At 55.8% G+C, this 14567-nt stretch overlaps 5 protein-coding genes across 5 annotated transcripts; 2 read left to right on the top strand and 3 right to left on the bottom strand.

Annotated features, from left to right (window-relative positions):
* Window positions 1–2884: 2884 nt before the first annotated feature.
* Window positions 2885–4147, bottom strand: LTHEOB_5252 (Actin filament organization protein APP1; the record flags this gene model as incomplete). Its single annotated transcript, XM_035514377.1, has 1 exon — window positions 2885–4147. One exon carries the CDS (start codon window positions 4145–4147, stop codon window positions 2885–2887), a length of 1263 nt encoding a protein of 420 aa, XP_035374120.1.
* Window positions 4148–5374: 1227 nt separating this feature from the next.
* On the bottom strand, window positions 5375–7192 carry LTHEOB_5251 (Protein kinase-like; the record flags this gene model as incomplete). The annotated part of the gene is made up of 2 exons (XM_035514376.1): window positions 5375–5996; window positions 6048–7192. The coding sequence occupies 2 exons, from the start codon at window positions 7190–7192 to the stop codon at window positions 5375–5377; spliced, it is 1767 nt and encodes a 588-aa protein (XP_035374119.1).
* Window positions 7193–8051: 859 nt separating this feature from the next.
* Window positions 8052–9741, bottom strand: LTHEOB_5250 (Carboxypeptidase y; the record flags this gene model as incomplete). The annotated part of the gene is made up of 2 exons (XM_035514375.1): window positions 8052–9214; window positions 9273–9741. The coding sequence occupies 2 exons, from the start codon at window positions 9739–9741 to the stop codon at window positions 8052–8054; spliced, it is 1632 nt and encodes a 543-aa protein (XP_035374118.1).
* A 437-nt stretch (window positions 9742–10178) lies between these two features.
* LTHEOB_5249 (uncharacterized protein) lies at window positions 10179–11193 on the top strand (the record flags this gene model as incomplete). Its single annotated transcript, XM_035514373.1, has 3 exons — window positions 10179–10196; window positions 10252–10303; window positions 10358–11193. The coding sequence occupies 3 exons, from the start codon at window positions 10179–10181 to the stop codon at window positions 11191–11193; spliced, it is 906 nt and encodes a 301-aa protein (XP_035374117.1).
* A 1413-nt stretch (window positions 11194–12606) lies between these two features.
* Window positions 12607–13838, top strand: LTHEOB_5248 (C6 transcription factor; the record flags this gene model as incomplete). Its single annotated transcript, XM_035514372.1, has 5 exons — window positions 12607–12623; window positions 12672–12738; window positions 12841–13009; window positions 13056–13407; window positions 13472–13838. The coding sequence occupies 5 exons, from the start codon at window positions 12607–12609 to the stop codon at window positions 13836–13838; spliced, it is 972 nt and encodes a 323-aa protein (XP_035374116.1).
* Window positions 13839–14567: the final 729 nt, after the last annotated feature.

Below are 14567 nucleotides of genomic sequence, written 5' to 3'. Positions count from 1 at the left end.
AGACCACACACGATGCATGTTTTGCTCCACTTTTCAACTTTCGCTGGTGGGGAAATACTCCCTCATGAGCGAAGAGACTCCGCTGGATCTCTACCAGTTTTTTCATGAACAGTGTTCTACCTGCATACCTTCGGACGATTCGGAAACGCAGCTCTGCGATTTCTGTCGGCATATCCGCCTGAAACACATCCTCAGTTGTCTGCCAGACTCTTTTAGAAGATACTTATCGTTAGAGCTGAGAGTGGATCTTGGTGACCTGGAAGCAATCAGAAGTTGTCAAAATTGCGGTCTCTGTCGCTTGGTCGCGGACACGGTATCGATACATGGACAGGAAGCACCCGAAGGCAATCAATCCTCAAATCCCGCCTTTGCAAAGCTAAATATCACTCGATATGGGTCCAGTGCTCGCTTTTTATCTGTCAGCAGTAACCTACTTAAAAAGGATGTTGGCATTATGTACAAAAGTCTTCGTCCTTTAAGTATATTTATCCACGAAGAACTGTTGAGAGTCTTTCCTGACACTTTGATTTTTAGATCCTGCACCACTTATGTATGCGCTAGAAGAGATACGGCAGGCACCCTTAGGGGAGGAGATATTATGGGATCGCATACGCGTATCGCTGCCCAATATTAAACCAAGCCCCATTGGTCGTCTCACTTCACACTTTCGCCTTATAGACGTCCTGAAAAGGGTTTGTGTCACAGTCGGTCCCTCTTTTGCCGGCACCTTCGCTGCACTGAGTTACGTGTGGGGCAGCGCTAAGGGAGTCGGCCAAACCTGGTCAGCGGCCGACCTTTACGATCCCCCTCACACTATCGCAGATGCTCTTCAAGCCTGTCAAAAACTTGGTCAAAAGTACCTCTGGATTGACCAGATCTGTATCAAGCAAGACGACCCAGCGGACAAGGCAAATCAAATAGCCTCCATGGCTGCCATCTACTCTTCAGCCTCACTCGTAATCGTGGCCGCCCGTGGGGAAAGCGTGCACTCTGGACTTTCTGGCATGCATTTGGCCCGACGAAAGCTGCAAGCTCGAGAATCATTTCTCGACTTCGAACTTGCCAGCGTGCCAGACTTCGATGGAGACATCTCTAGCTCGATATGGAGCACGCGGGGATGGACGCTTCAGGAAGTCGCCCTCGCCAAGATCAAAGTGTACTTCTCCTCTACGGGAGTTTGGATCCAATATGAGAAATGTGGAGAAGAATTCAGTTATTCTGTCGAATTCGACCAGTTCACGTCTTCAAAAGATCTGGAGTTGACCACCCCCTTTTTCACATTCAGCAAGTACTTGCGGAGCTACACGTCTAGAAGGCTTACGTATGACTATGACATCTACAATGCCTTCTCTGGAATCATGACGGCGCTCTTTGGGGGCCCCGAAAAAAATATTCACGGCCTGCCAGAGCAGCATTTCGACCAAGCACTGCTGTGGGCTCCGTCCAAAGGCGGACCTCCTCCTAGCGTCCGTGTATTCCGGAATACTCTCGGTCGAGATCCAGTCCTGAATCCACTTCTTCCAACCTGGTCATGGGCTTCTGTAGCGGGAGGGGTGGAGATACCGAGAGTGGTAAGCCCGCATTATATGGTCCCTCTGGTGAAGTGGGCCCGTATTGCTCCGAGTTCGCAGCCCTCCACACCGACGCTTATCGACGAAGAATACCAAGACAAAGCGTTCAAATATCAATTCGACACGAGCGAGATGCCCGGGCGCCGTTTTTATCTGGCCATCTTATGGTCATATTCGGCCTTCGACTCCCCCTCGCCTTTCGCCCCGCTGCAGCCCGACGATACTACTCAGACCAGTGAGAAAGAGCTCAGACAACGTTGGCCCTCGCTGCGAGACTTTTGGCGCGAAGTCAGATCTGGAGGCTCTAGGAGCCCAACATACCCGGGGCTGGACATCCCAGGCCTTACTGAGCAGGACGACTCCAAAATTGCCCAGCTCCAACCTGGAGTGCTTCTCACGCGGGCGCAATCCGCCCATGTGTGGGTTGATCCCAATGGCGATTTCAAGCACAGTGACCATGGCGTGCTAATTGGTCGGCTCTATGGAGGGGGGCGAGGATTAATCCTTCGGGAGGACCGGCCGAAGGCTGGAGTCTTCAAGTGCGTAGCTATTTCATTTGTATACCACCAACTAGAGGCGAGCGATCTCGTTGAGAAAATGTACCAAAAGACAGACGAGCCGCGAAAGGGCACCATGGCTCATGGGGATAGTTGGGCCGCTATCCCAATAGCGCCAGTTATTAACGTCATGCTCCTTGGCAGCGAAGGGTCATTTTCGTACAGGCTGGGAATCGGATGGGTTCTTCTTCGCGATTGGATTGATCTTGAGCGCGTCTTTGAAACAATTTTACTTAAGTAGTTGAGATCCCCGCCGCCGCCGTCGACGCTTGACAGACGAAATGCGCGGGTTGGGAATCCCATATGCATGAAATACAAGCAAGTTTCAGCAGGTAGTTCGAAGCACCACATGAAACGGCGTGAGACGAAATAGGCATTGCAAGGCTAAACTCCAAGACGTAAGCCCACCAACATTAGACATGCCATAATTCAATAAACGTCCATACATGCTCGAGAACAGTAAGAAATACAGCAGGGCCAACGTTCGAGTTAAAGCTCCATAAAAGCCTCGTCGTTCTTGCCCCTCCTCCTCTAAAATCGACTGCCGTGGTATCCAATGCTTGAAGGGGGAAAGAGAAAGAAAAAACACCAACAGCGGTAAAAAGGAACAGTGGCGCAAACACAGCAGAGCTCGAGCAACCCGCAAACTCCCTGTCCAGAAGCTAATAGAAGTAAAGGAAAACAATACGTGGATCGAGACCCCCGAGAAGAACACCTGAACGAAAATAGCAGCGCGTCCAACCCTCCAACCCGCCCTCACCTCCCCACCAACCGCTCAATCTCCCTATACACCTCCCCCGGCTCATCAAACACCCTCCACACCACCCCCGCCTTCTCCAGCCCCTCAAACGCCCTCTCAAACCGCTCCTTCGTATTCTTACTCGTCCGATCAATCTCCGCAACGCCCGTAACGCGCCTTATAAAAATCGCGCCCACCCACCCCGGAAACTCTCGCGCCACCTCCCCATACGCCTCAGGATCGCTCTGCGTGCTATCCCCAATAAGCACGAACTTCCTCCCCGGAAACATGCGATGCAGCTCGCGCATCCGCGCCGTCTTGTACGCCTGCGTCCCCGCCGTCAGCGCGATAAGGAAGCCGGCGAGGTCCATCCACGACGCGTTGCGCAGCAACAAGGGCCCATCGGGGTAGTGTTGCGCGCGGAACTCGCGGAGGAAAGGATACAGGTTGTACGGGGACGCGCTGAGGTACCAGAACGGCGGGTGGGCGAGGGCGCGCTGGATGTGCGCGTAGAGCTCCGGCATGCCAGCGACAGGCGTCGGCTCGTCGACGAAGGTGCTGCGGAGGATGCCGGTGGGGGAGGGGGTCTGGGTGATTTTGATCGTGTCGTCGACGTCGGAGAGGACGGCCCAGCCGGTGGGCTCGGCGAAGGTCGTCGTCATGTGGCGGGTGCCGACGTGGTGGAGCGCGCGCGAGGTGACGGTGTCGCCGTCGGCGTGATGGCCGGTGGTGCGGATGAGGGTTTTGCTGACGCCGCTGCGGTCGCTGGGGCCGAGGGTTTCGATGGCCGTCTCGTCGCTGTCGTCGTTGCCGATTTGGATCTTGACAGTGCGCGCGGGCAGGATGGCGTCCATCCACGGCTCCAGGCGCCGCGCGATGGTGCGCTCGGCCTCGTGGCCCGACCCCAGGCCTGCTTTCTCGGCGATGTCGGCGACGACGCGGCCCCAGTCCTTGCCGCTGTTCTTGACGAAGTAGGCGCAGACGAACTCGGCTTCCCAGACGTTCTTCTTGTCTTTGGGGCGGTAGGCCGTGTTGTCCTGCAGCCAGATGACGTGCTTGTCAGGGTCAACGGGGCGCGCGAGTGGATTGCGCTTGCCCAGGTACGACGACACGTTGTCGACGACCGAGATGTCGCGCAGACGGCTGATGGGGATGTGCGGCATGGTCTTTTCGAAGGCGGCGAAGTTGCCGGCTGTCCTCAATTCGCGGTCGTTTTCCGTCTCTTCTGCGATGTAGCCCAGCGTTTGCCAGAAGGCATCGCGGGCGTAGTCGAGGGCCATGATATCTTCCCCTTTTGTTTGTTGGAGATGGTGGGCTGTCAGGTGCGCACGATGGGCCTCAGGAACCACAGATTTTTGGTCAGATGGGAAGTGCGTCAGATTGACGGGTCAGGGAGGCAGCAGGCAGAGACGGATTTGTATTTGGCCAAGGCAACTAGGCGGGCGGCAAGTGTTTGATGTGCCTTGCGCTGAAGCAGGGCTGTGGAGCTCTCGGCGTTGGAGCTATGACATACTGTGGTGTGGGACGCGGCAAGCGCCAGTGGTTGGCTACTGCTCTAGCACCTGCAGCCCGGAGCTTGGCCGCTCCTCCCTTGGCGGCGAATGATGCGGTCATGTCGGGGATGCGCCTGGTCGCCGAGGCGGAGCGCTGAGAGTTAGGGGTGGTCACACGCCGAAAGCTGCGCGCCCCGCAAGGCGCAGCGGGTGATCTCCAGGGACAAGACGCACGGTCACGGGGGAACCATCACCCGCTGATCCCTGTCGCCGGGTGCCTGTACAGTGTCACTGCCACAGCCTCTTCGTCCAATATTGCCACACTGAGGCTGGTTTCCGTCGATTCGGTTATACTGAAGTCAATTTATGAATTGCTGCAAACAAAAAAAACATATGGCTAAGTAAGAGGCCCGACTCCGTAGACCTCGTGATGCCAGTAGTGTGTGACTTGCTTATGTCAGATGCGCCATTGACGACTTATCTGTCGATCCATCTCTGCTCTTTCTACCTCCCAAACCTGGCTAGGAAACTGCCAACATCCCATCAGGTGCTCATGAACTTGACTTGTTCGCCCCGGCCCCCAATCCGAAAAAGCGCGACGGGAAACGAGCTCCGGCCAGGACATCGAAATGACTCGTCTTCGTATGAAGGCTCTACGTTCGATTAGAGTGTGTGCACTATAATCTGCTAATCGTTGCGAGCTAGGACCACATCACACACTTGGATCTACCAGCTATCTTTCGCTCATACCATAGGTAGTTGAAGCCATCATCCGGCTGTAAATATGAAAAAAAAAAAATAACCGAGGCGTACTTATATGATTCCTCGCTCTGTCATCGGCTGCAGTACTCCTCTATACTTCCCCGAGTCGAGCACCGTTCAATAACCTGTGACTGGATACTTCCCAATAGCAAACATGACAAACCTTCTGAACAAAGATCCCCAGTTAACGCAACTATTGGTCACTGTGCCATCTCACAAAGCGACAAGTCTTCAATACCAACACCAACACCTCTACAGCCTTGCCTTCTCCCACTCAGCTATCCCCCCATACGCACCCACGCCCAAAAACGTCTCCAACAACAAAACCTCCCTTGGATCATCCACCTCATCAACCACCCGATCCACCTTCCCATCATCCCACGCGAACCCGAACCACAACAACACGCCCACATCCCTCACCACCTCCACCGCCCGCCGCACTTCCAGCTCTCCGAACACCCCGCCAATCTCCCTCTCCACCTCTTCCCAAAACAGCCCCCGCAGCTCCTCCGCCTGCGCATAGTACGTCCACTCAAACGCCCTCGTCGTCCCTTCCGACCCGCCCGATGTGCCGCCACCGCCACCACCTTTCGCTTCTGCGCCCCAGGCCACGCCAGGTGTATCACCAGCATCCCCAGCCTCCTCTTCCATGTCGTTCTTCTCCTCTCTCCCCGGTGATCGACGGTGGCGACGGCTCTCCACGAACCCCAGCAAGAACTCGACGCCGTACAGCGGCAACCCCCACCAGCCGACCTCGGCCTCGGCCCAGTCGACGACGCCCGTTAGCTGGCCCGTCGCGCGGTCGACGAGGATGTTTCCCGGGACGAGGTCGCCGTGGTTGAGGGTGAGAGGGAGCATGGGAAGGCGAGGATTGCTGCTGCAGTTATCACCACCAGTACAGTGATCCAACCCCATCTCCGCGTACTTCTTCCGCACGCCCTCCGCCCTCTCCCTCAGCGCGAGCGTCGGGAGCTGCTCACAGAGCTGCGCGAGCTTCGCCGGGATGCGGTCGCACAGGGACGAGCCCCCGCCACTCGCCTTCATGAGCGAAGAGACTGACACCGGCGTCTGCTGCGAGGAAGCATGCTCCTCGAACCCATGAACCACCCCATCAGCACCACCACCCCCCCTCCACCCCCTCGCCACGAACCCCGCAAAGCCCCTCACCACCTCCCTCTGCCACCCCAACTCCTCCCTTGTCAAAACCGCCTTCTTTCCCCTCCCCCGTTCCCCCGCCCCCCTCCCCCTCCTCCACCCCGACCTTCCCGGCTGCACAACCGCATACGGCACCCCAGGCAACAACGTCGTCGCCGTCACACACAACCGATCCATCGCCATGACCTCCTCCCTCCTCCCCTCCCTCCCCTTCGCCGCGGAGGAGAAAAACAGCTCCCTCGCCGGCGGCACCGCGCGCGGCCAAAGCAGCACGTCCGCCGCATACACCAACCGCGGCACGCGCTCATCGCCATAAACAGCGCGGGCGAGCGCCAGCACCTTCGAATCGACGGCGTGGCGGGGGGGACGGAATTGGAGGAGGATGTCCGTCGCTCGCTTTCCGCTGCCATTTCGGTCAGTGGTGTCGTTTTTGGTCTGCGTGAGCAGGACCGAATAACTGCACCACCCCTGCCACGCGTAGCGGGGAGGAGAAGACCGCTCGTAGCCCTGCGCGGCCAGCAGGCTCTGCGCGATGTCGTCGCACATGAGCTTGTCGAGCTTGGACAGCTTGTTGCGGGCGAAGAAGTCGTCGTTGTCGGCTGCATTGTTGCTGGTTTGTGGTGTTTGGGGAGGGGTGGTTGCGATCAAAGAGGGGGGAGGCGGGGACGGCCAGGAAGAAGCGCGCGCATTATGGCTGGATTCCCCATAGGAGTCCTCATATAGGAGTGGTGGCTTGTTCGTTTCTTGTGATGGACTGTTTCTGCCATCATCGCTTCTATTGATACTGCTGTTGTTGCTGCTGCCATACGGTCTCGTGACAGTCGAGCCTAGCGAGTCATCTGCCCGCGCGGCAGGGGTGGGCGGCTGCGGGGTGGTGCAAGATGGCGGTGGTGTTGGCGGTGAAGTGGTCGACATTGTTCGCCTTTTTCATTTCCTCCCATAAATGGTAATCCTTCTCTTTTCTTATACTCTTCAACGTCGAGGTAGCAGGCATGCGACCATACTGCATGCAAAGACGATAAGCAGTCTGACCCGAGGTTGCAAGACACGAATTAGAGTAGAGTAGAAATCAAATGCTTTCTCTCGAGTATGCCAGACAAATACAAAACAGAACCTTCGAAAAGTAGATCAGCCGTAAGAGACGGACGGGGAAACATTAAACTCAGATAAGAAGCAAGACCACCGACCACTCTTATAAAGGACCAACAACGCCACATTTTCCCTCCCTCTACTAATCAAAACCGGCCAGCCCCGCGCGGGCAAAATGGCGCGTTCACAGTGGCATGACTGCGATTGGTGGCTTGCGGGGTTGAAGAAGCCGGGGGGTAGTATGTGTGTGACCGTGGCTTGCATGATGAGATCCCACGTCTAACCAGGATTTTGCCTGATGGGTGCGTGGGTGGAGAACACGATCGTAACCGGAATGCTCTCTATTGGAGAACGTCTGAAAGGAAGCGAGCTGCGGAGAACGTTAGACCAGTGTTGCACAAAGAACGGACTTCTCGGAGAATGCACGTGTTACAACGAGTCAACCTTGTCCAGGCACGCACTTGCAAGTGAATAACATCATTCAACAAAAAATCAGATTTCTAAACTGCGCCGCCCCAACTAGCGTTTACAGTTGTATATCCCATGAAACCGTTACCACCTTATCCCATAATGAGATATCTACATGCGTTCTCACGCATACCTGTCTCAAAAATCCTAATCGTTACAATCTGAGCGAGACGATATTCTCTAGCTCAATTCAAGTTGCCAAGAGAGATCAAGAAACTTAGTTCTCGATCCACTCACCGCCGAGCCAGCGGTTGAGCATGTCCAAGCTGGCCTCGGGCTGGTCATAAGGAACCATGTGGCCACCGGCGTGCAGACGCATGAAGGTGAAGTTGCCAGAGCTCTTGACATCACCGATCTTCTTGCCGTCGCCGCCGAGCTTGAGGTCCTCGAGAGGAAGAGGAGCGTAGGCCTTCTGGCCAGGCCACTCGAGCGCCTCGGACCAGGCCTTGTTGCCGAGCCAGTTGCAGATGAAGTCGGCGTCACCGGCGTAGATGAGGACAGGGATCTGCTCGAGGATGCCGGGGACGAGGCGGTGGAAGGGCTGCATCCAGTCGCCCTGGAACAAGAAGTTGCGGTTGATGTCCATGTTGCAGCTGTCGTAGCTCGACACCTCGGCACCGAGAGCCTTCATGACGTGGTCCTGGTTGAGGTACTTGGCGATCCAGCCGAGCTCAGAGTAGCAGAGGTTGCTGCTGTCCTCGCACTTGCCGCGGACGTCGTAGACGTTCTGGCCGGTGCGCTGGTAGGGGCCGATCATGGCGTTGTTGCAGTAGATGGAAGCAGGGACGCAAGACCAGACGCTCTCAGAGTTGTAGCAGCTCTGGATGAGGGACTGGCAGCGAGGGAGGGCGTTGTCCATGGCCTGGCACTCGCCCTCGCTCAGAACGGCGGGCCAGCCACCATCACCGCAGGCCATGGGCCTGTAGTACTCGTACTGGGTCAGGCCATCGGTGAGACCGTTGCCAATGAGGATAGACTTGAGGTTGATGTTGCGCTTCTTGTGCGAGAGAATCTCCGAAGCAAAGACGGGAATGTAGTGGCCGGCGTACGATTCACCGGCAATGTGGAAGTCCTGAGAAGCATACTCGGGGAACTGCTTGAAGAAGAGGGTGAGCAAGGCGTAGACGTCCTTGCCGGCAGCGACCGTGTTGCTGACGGAGCCACCGCTGTACGAGTAGCCCACGTTGACGGGCTGGTCGAGGAAGATGACGGAAGCGTTGGCGTTCCACGAGTACGGGTTGTACTTGACCTTGGTGTCCTTGGTGATGGACGCCGGGCCGAGCTCCATGAAGAGACCGGTCAACGACGAGCAGCCGGGGCCGCCGTTGAGCCAAAGGACGATGGGGTCGTTCTTGGGGTCATTGCGAGACTCGAAGAACCCTGTAACGCTTCGTGTTAGAGAAACCAAGGAGGCGGGAGATGGCATCGCGTGACTTACAGTAGAACAGGTGCTTGTCGTCCTCGTCGTTGTCAAGGTAGCCGCTGTACTGCTTGACATCATCGACGCCGAGGGACTTGGGGTCGACCTTCTTGGTGCGCAAGCTGAACTGCTCGAGCTTGCCCTCGACGTCCCGCTCCTTCTGGCCCTGGGCGTTCTCGACCCAGACCGACTGCACGTCGGCACCCTTCAGAATGTGGTCCCACTCGCTGTCATGCTTGCGGTTGTGCGGCTTCGGGGTGGAGAAGAAGTTGGCGCTGTCGATGGCCTCGGGGAACATCATCGCCACCTCGTCCCAGAGCTGCTTCGCCTCGCCCGTAAGCGACTTGAGAGCATCCTCAAGGTTGTGCAGCGGCTTGGACCAGGCATCGGCAGCTTCGGCGAGGGGCCTGGGCATCTGGAAGACCTGTTGCTCAGCCAGGGCCGTTGAGGCGGCGCCCAGGAGCAGCGCGGATGCTGCAGCCTTCATGGTGCTTGCTATGACGACACACGAGGAAGCTGGCGGGAGCTATCAAAGCTGCGCACACAGCTCGAATCTGTGTGGGATAGAAGGGTGATGGAGCAAGAGAGGATGGAGTGTGATGGACGGGATGGAATGGTCCCAGAGAGAGGTGTTCGGGGGAGGGAGGAAGAGCTGGGGAGGAGAGCTAGATGAGCTGTCGGCGGTGCCTGGCGCTGGCGCGGAGCCCGGTTGGGGGAGTGACGGGCCCGTGGACCAACCGTGCGCATGCCCGCGTGAGTGGAGCCAGTGCGCTTTGATAAGGGTTGCCGCTTATCCGCCTTGGGCCTGGCGCGCCGCTTAATAATTGACGTCAGAAGCGGCCGCCTCTGACTCGATTGGAGTCGAAAAGTTGTCTGCCTGCCTGCTCAGCTCACGCCGCAACACCGCCGCTCTCCGCTCGCAAAATGCCTATCATCAAGACTGTACGTGTTTTGAGATTATTCGCGCGTCCATGCACTCCCGCTGACCAGCTCCCAGCCCGTCAATAAGATCTCGCTCACCAACGTCTCGTTGGTGCGCATGAAAAAGGGTATTGATCTCCGCCGCCCGCGATGCGCCCGCCGCCGCTAACCCCCGCTCCCAGGCAAGAAGCGCTTCGAGATAGCATGCTACAAGAACAAGGTCCTGGAATGGCGCAGCGGCGTCGAGCAGGACCTCGACAACGTCCTCCAAATCCCCAACGTCTACATGAACGTCAGCAAGGGCCAGACGGCCAACCAGCAGGACCTGGCCAAGGCCTTCGGCGCCGACAAGTCGCGCGACGACATTATCCTCGAGATCCTGAAGAAGGGCGAGCTGCAGGTTGGTGAGAAGGAGCGCAACGCCCAGCTGGAGCGCGTGCACGCCGAGGTCATCGACATCGTTGCTGGCAAGCTCGTCGACCCCAAGTCGAAGAGAGTCTACACCACGGGAATGATTGAAAAGGCCCTCGACCAGCTGAGCTCGCAGACAGCCCAGGCTGCCACCGACAGCGGCACCTCGACCCCGCAAACCGGCGAAGGGAAGGAGGTTTCGAAGAAGGATCTTCCCAAGTGGACTGGCGTCAACGCGAACAAGTCGGCAAAGTCCCAGGCGCTGGATGCTATGAAGGCTCTCATTGCCTACCAACCCATTCCCGTTGCCCGTGCTCGCATGAGGTTGCGCATCACCTGCCCCACCAACATCCTCAAGCAGGCCGTCAAGTCTGCACCAAAGCCCGGAGACGATGGTGACGACAACAAGGCAACAGGCACCGTCAAGGATCGCATTCTGAGTTACGTTGAGGAGGTTGAGGGTCAGGATGTCCTTGGTGACGAGTGGGAATGCACCGGCTTCGTTGAGCCTGGGGCCTTCCGTGCTCTGGGCGAGTTCATCAGTGGACAGACCAAAGGCCGCGCAAGAGCTGAAGTGCTGGACATGGCAGTCATGCACGAAGATTAAGCAGCATCGTTCGTGTTCACTTCTAAAAGCATAATGGCGTTTTGGGACGGTAGGGATAAAAAAGTGAAGATACCATCTTGCGGTTCATCTAAAACAATTACAGTATAGAATCAATATACTAAACTAAATATCTGCCTTTGCTGGCCTGCATTCCGTCCTGCGGACCTGGGTCACCGCAACCGAGCGCTATCATCGACATGCCCTATACGCTTTAGGGCTTAGACTACCGTGCTGAAGTGCTTAGTAATCGCTGAGCCATCACTTTGACTTTGCTGGCCGGTGCATTCTCCCTCCGCTGGCTGTTGCATGAATTCACCCAAAAGGACCGGACGCCATGTACAGCTCCGCCGCTGGCCGAGACGGCCCTGAAGACCGACACCCGCGGCAGGTATGCGCTCTTGCGTCATAATTCGCTCGAGTACTGCTGTTCTTACCACTGCGTCTAGAGGGCAACAAGAGCGTGCACAATGTGCCACTCGCGGAAGGTCAAATGCGACGCTCTGAACGTATTCCCCTGCACCAGGTGCAAGAATGCGAATCTGCAATGCACACTCCGATCTTCCCGCCGTCGACAACCAAGGCCGTATGTTGATCAATGCTCGTGGTTTGGTGACCGATACTGATGCTGGACGTTTTACCCAAAGCCAGAGGCATCAGGAAAGCCAGCCGGCTCGCATTGCGCCAGCTGAGAGCAGCTCGTCTGCAGCAACCGGCAGACAGCAGTCAAGCAGCCGTAGCGAAGACGCAATGGACCCCGCTACCAGCGATAATATTGATCGAGCCGTTGGCCAATGTCATGACCACGTGCCTCACTCTACGCAAGCTCACGGTGATGTCGTCATGCATGTCGATGAGAAGGGTGCTCTTGCTCACATGCTCAATATCATCTCTGGCCCTGAAAAGAGAGCCGACAACCGTCATTTAGGACTTCGTATCTCACCGGCTCCTCGAAACTCTTCGTGGTCCGAAAAATTTCTTTCCCGCTGCAACACGTCAACACGGATTTTCCTGGCTGATCAGGGTGTCTTCAAAACGCCACGACCATTTGTTGCAGACTCTCTTCTCCGGCTGTTCTTCGATTACGTGCATCCGCATATCCCAGTCGTGGAAAAGGCTGCGGTTGTAGAAAGCTGCAGCGCAAAAACATGCTCGCCCCTCCTTTTGAATTGCATCTTCTTCATCGCGTCCCATTTCGCAGACGCCAGTCTTGTCGAAAGCGGCGAATGGCAGTCAAAAAGCGAGATGAGTCGATCGTTTTTTGAAAAAGCCAGACTCATTGCGGACTTCGACCTGGAGTATGACCAGATTACCCTCATCCAAAGTTACCTGTTGCTTTCCCAGTCTTGGCAAACATGGGCTCAGGAGCGAAATGCTAGGTATTGGATTGGTAGGGCTGCTAATGTGGCGATGACCATGGGTCTATTTCGCCAGTAAGCTTCTCCAGGCACCTGTTCTTCGCTTATCTGACGCGTCCCCAGGGTTCGTACGATGCAGATTCCGGAAGACAAGCGGAGCTTGTGGAACCGTGTCTCTGTACTTCTTTTGGTGAGTACACCCTCCATCCAGAGTATTGAAGTGTTCTCTGTGCACTTTGTTTGTCTATAATGCACTTTGGAAAAAGGCAATGTCGCTCACAAATGTGCTCAGGTATACGATGCATCTGTCGCTACTGGCGTTGGCGCACCTCTAGTCATTGCCGACGAATCAATTGAACAGGAGCCACGCGCTGAGCAGAATACGTTTGCAGAGAGCGCGCTCGCCTACTCCTCAACGGAAATCGATTATATGGTCACATCTGCGCTACTTGGACAAATTTGTACGTGCTTTGAGACGTTGACTACCAATTCGCTAAAACAGCGTAGTGCGAAACATCCTTAGAGTGCTGTATTCGGCGCGGGCCGAACCGACTGACAGTGATCTGATTTTTATCTCCAGCGAGCTGGAGTTCTACGACAAGAAGGTTCCACATGTCCCTGAATCGGCTACACAAGACACCTCGAGCATGACAAGACATGAACTCATCCTCGCGCCGCTGCTTCGGCTGAAGTTCCTATACGCTTCCCTCTTCTATCACCGCCAGCTAGTTTTGAAGTGCGACGACCGGACGAAGCGTTCATCCCACCAGCACCTGCTATCGTCGACAGTAAATGAGATATGCAATGTTATGAGCTATCTGAACTCTCATGCGCTCTGTCCATTTTGTCCTGGATGGGTGTAAGTAAAGAATGGTCCAGCTCAGAGCACTCAAGGTTAATGAATAACGTCCCTCTTACTATAGAACGACCGCCGTATTTCACACCATCACCATCCTCTTCAACCGACTGAACGAACCCGTCGCCGTCTCACTATGTCCTGTGGTTGTTGACGCAAAAGCGCTCGTGGAGATCTTGATGGAAAGCCTTGCGGAAATGGAGGGAACTTGGAACTTTGCCGCATGGATTCACAAAGTGTCGCGCGTCACTCTCACTGCAATCGAGCAAAAGGCCCAAGAGCGAAGAAGCGATCATAACGTCACATCCATGTTTTCGAACGATTTTCCCCTGTCAATTGAAGAGAACATGCCGCTTGACGACAATTTCATCGCGCTCTCGGGATGGGACTCGTTGTTTCCCCTTTCGTGGGATCCATCTGGTGGCTGGATTTAATGTGCCTAATTGAAAATACATATTGTCAATTGGAGACTGGCAAACATGCGGTTGTAGATAGGATTCAGCTATCGCCAATTAGACTAGCTGAAATGACCCCTTCTTTGCCTTCGCGACATCCCTCCCGACTCGCTTTAGGATCGTCTTCGAGCTTCCAGGCAGGAGCAAGGGCTGTACCGCGGAATGGTAATCTTTCATGTATTGCTTCGTGAAGAAATTCTGCAACTTACGTATCAGTCACCGGCCGTAAGCTTAATCATAGATGCGGAAACTAGAAGTACCTCTTCCATCCAAACCTCACTCTCAGCCCAATTCTCGACTAAGATAATACGCCCCGGCTGCTGTGGATCACTCAGAACGTCCGAAGAAAGGAACTCAGGCTCCTGGCTGGCTTTCTGGATAACGTCGGTTAAGAGCTGGATGAAAGTGTCTATCGACTCGACGGCGACCCTGAAGTCGATGAAGAGCGTGATGCCGTGTTTTTCAGTTGCTTGCATGGTGGACTCTTTTCGTAATTGGATCACTGTCCCTGCCTCACGAATTCCAGCAGCAGACGTTGCAGTATATATTGAACCTACTTACGCTCGCACATTCCCGAGGCTGATTAGGGGGCACACGTCTGAGCTTCTGAGGCAAGAGGCTGATAGGTAAGCCGGAAAGCGGCGGCCAAATCCCGTCGGCCGCCAACCGACAGCCGAGAGCCGGCAGCCATGAGCCGAAACATGACAA

Source organism: Lasiodiplodia theobromae (assembly GCF_012971845.1).
Source record: "Lasiodiplodia theobromae strain AM2As chromosome Unknown scaffold_14, whole genome shotgun sequence".
NCBI classification, from domain to species: Eukaryota; Fungi; Ascomycota; class Dothideomycetes; order Botryosphaeriales; family Botryosphaeriaceae; genus Lasiodiplodia; species Lasiodiplodia theobromae.
The sequence above is the reverse complement of the archived record's forward strand: the minus strand, read 5'-3'. Positions and strand labels throughout refer to the sequence as shown.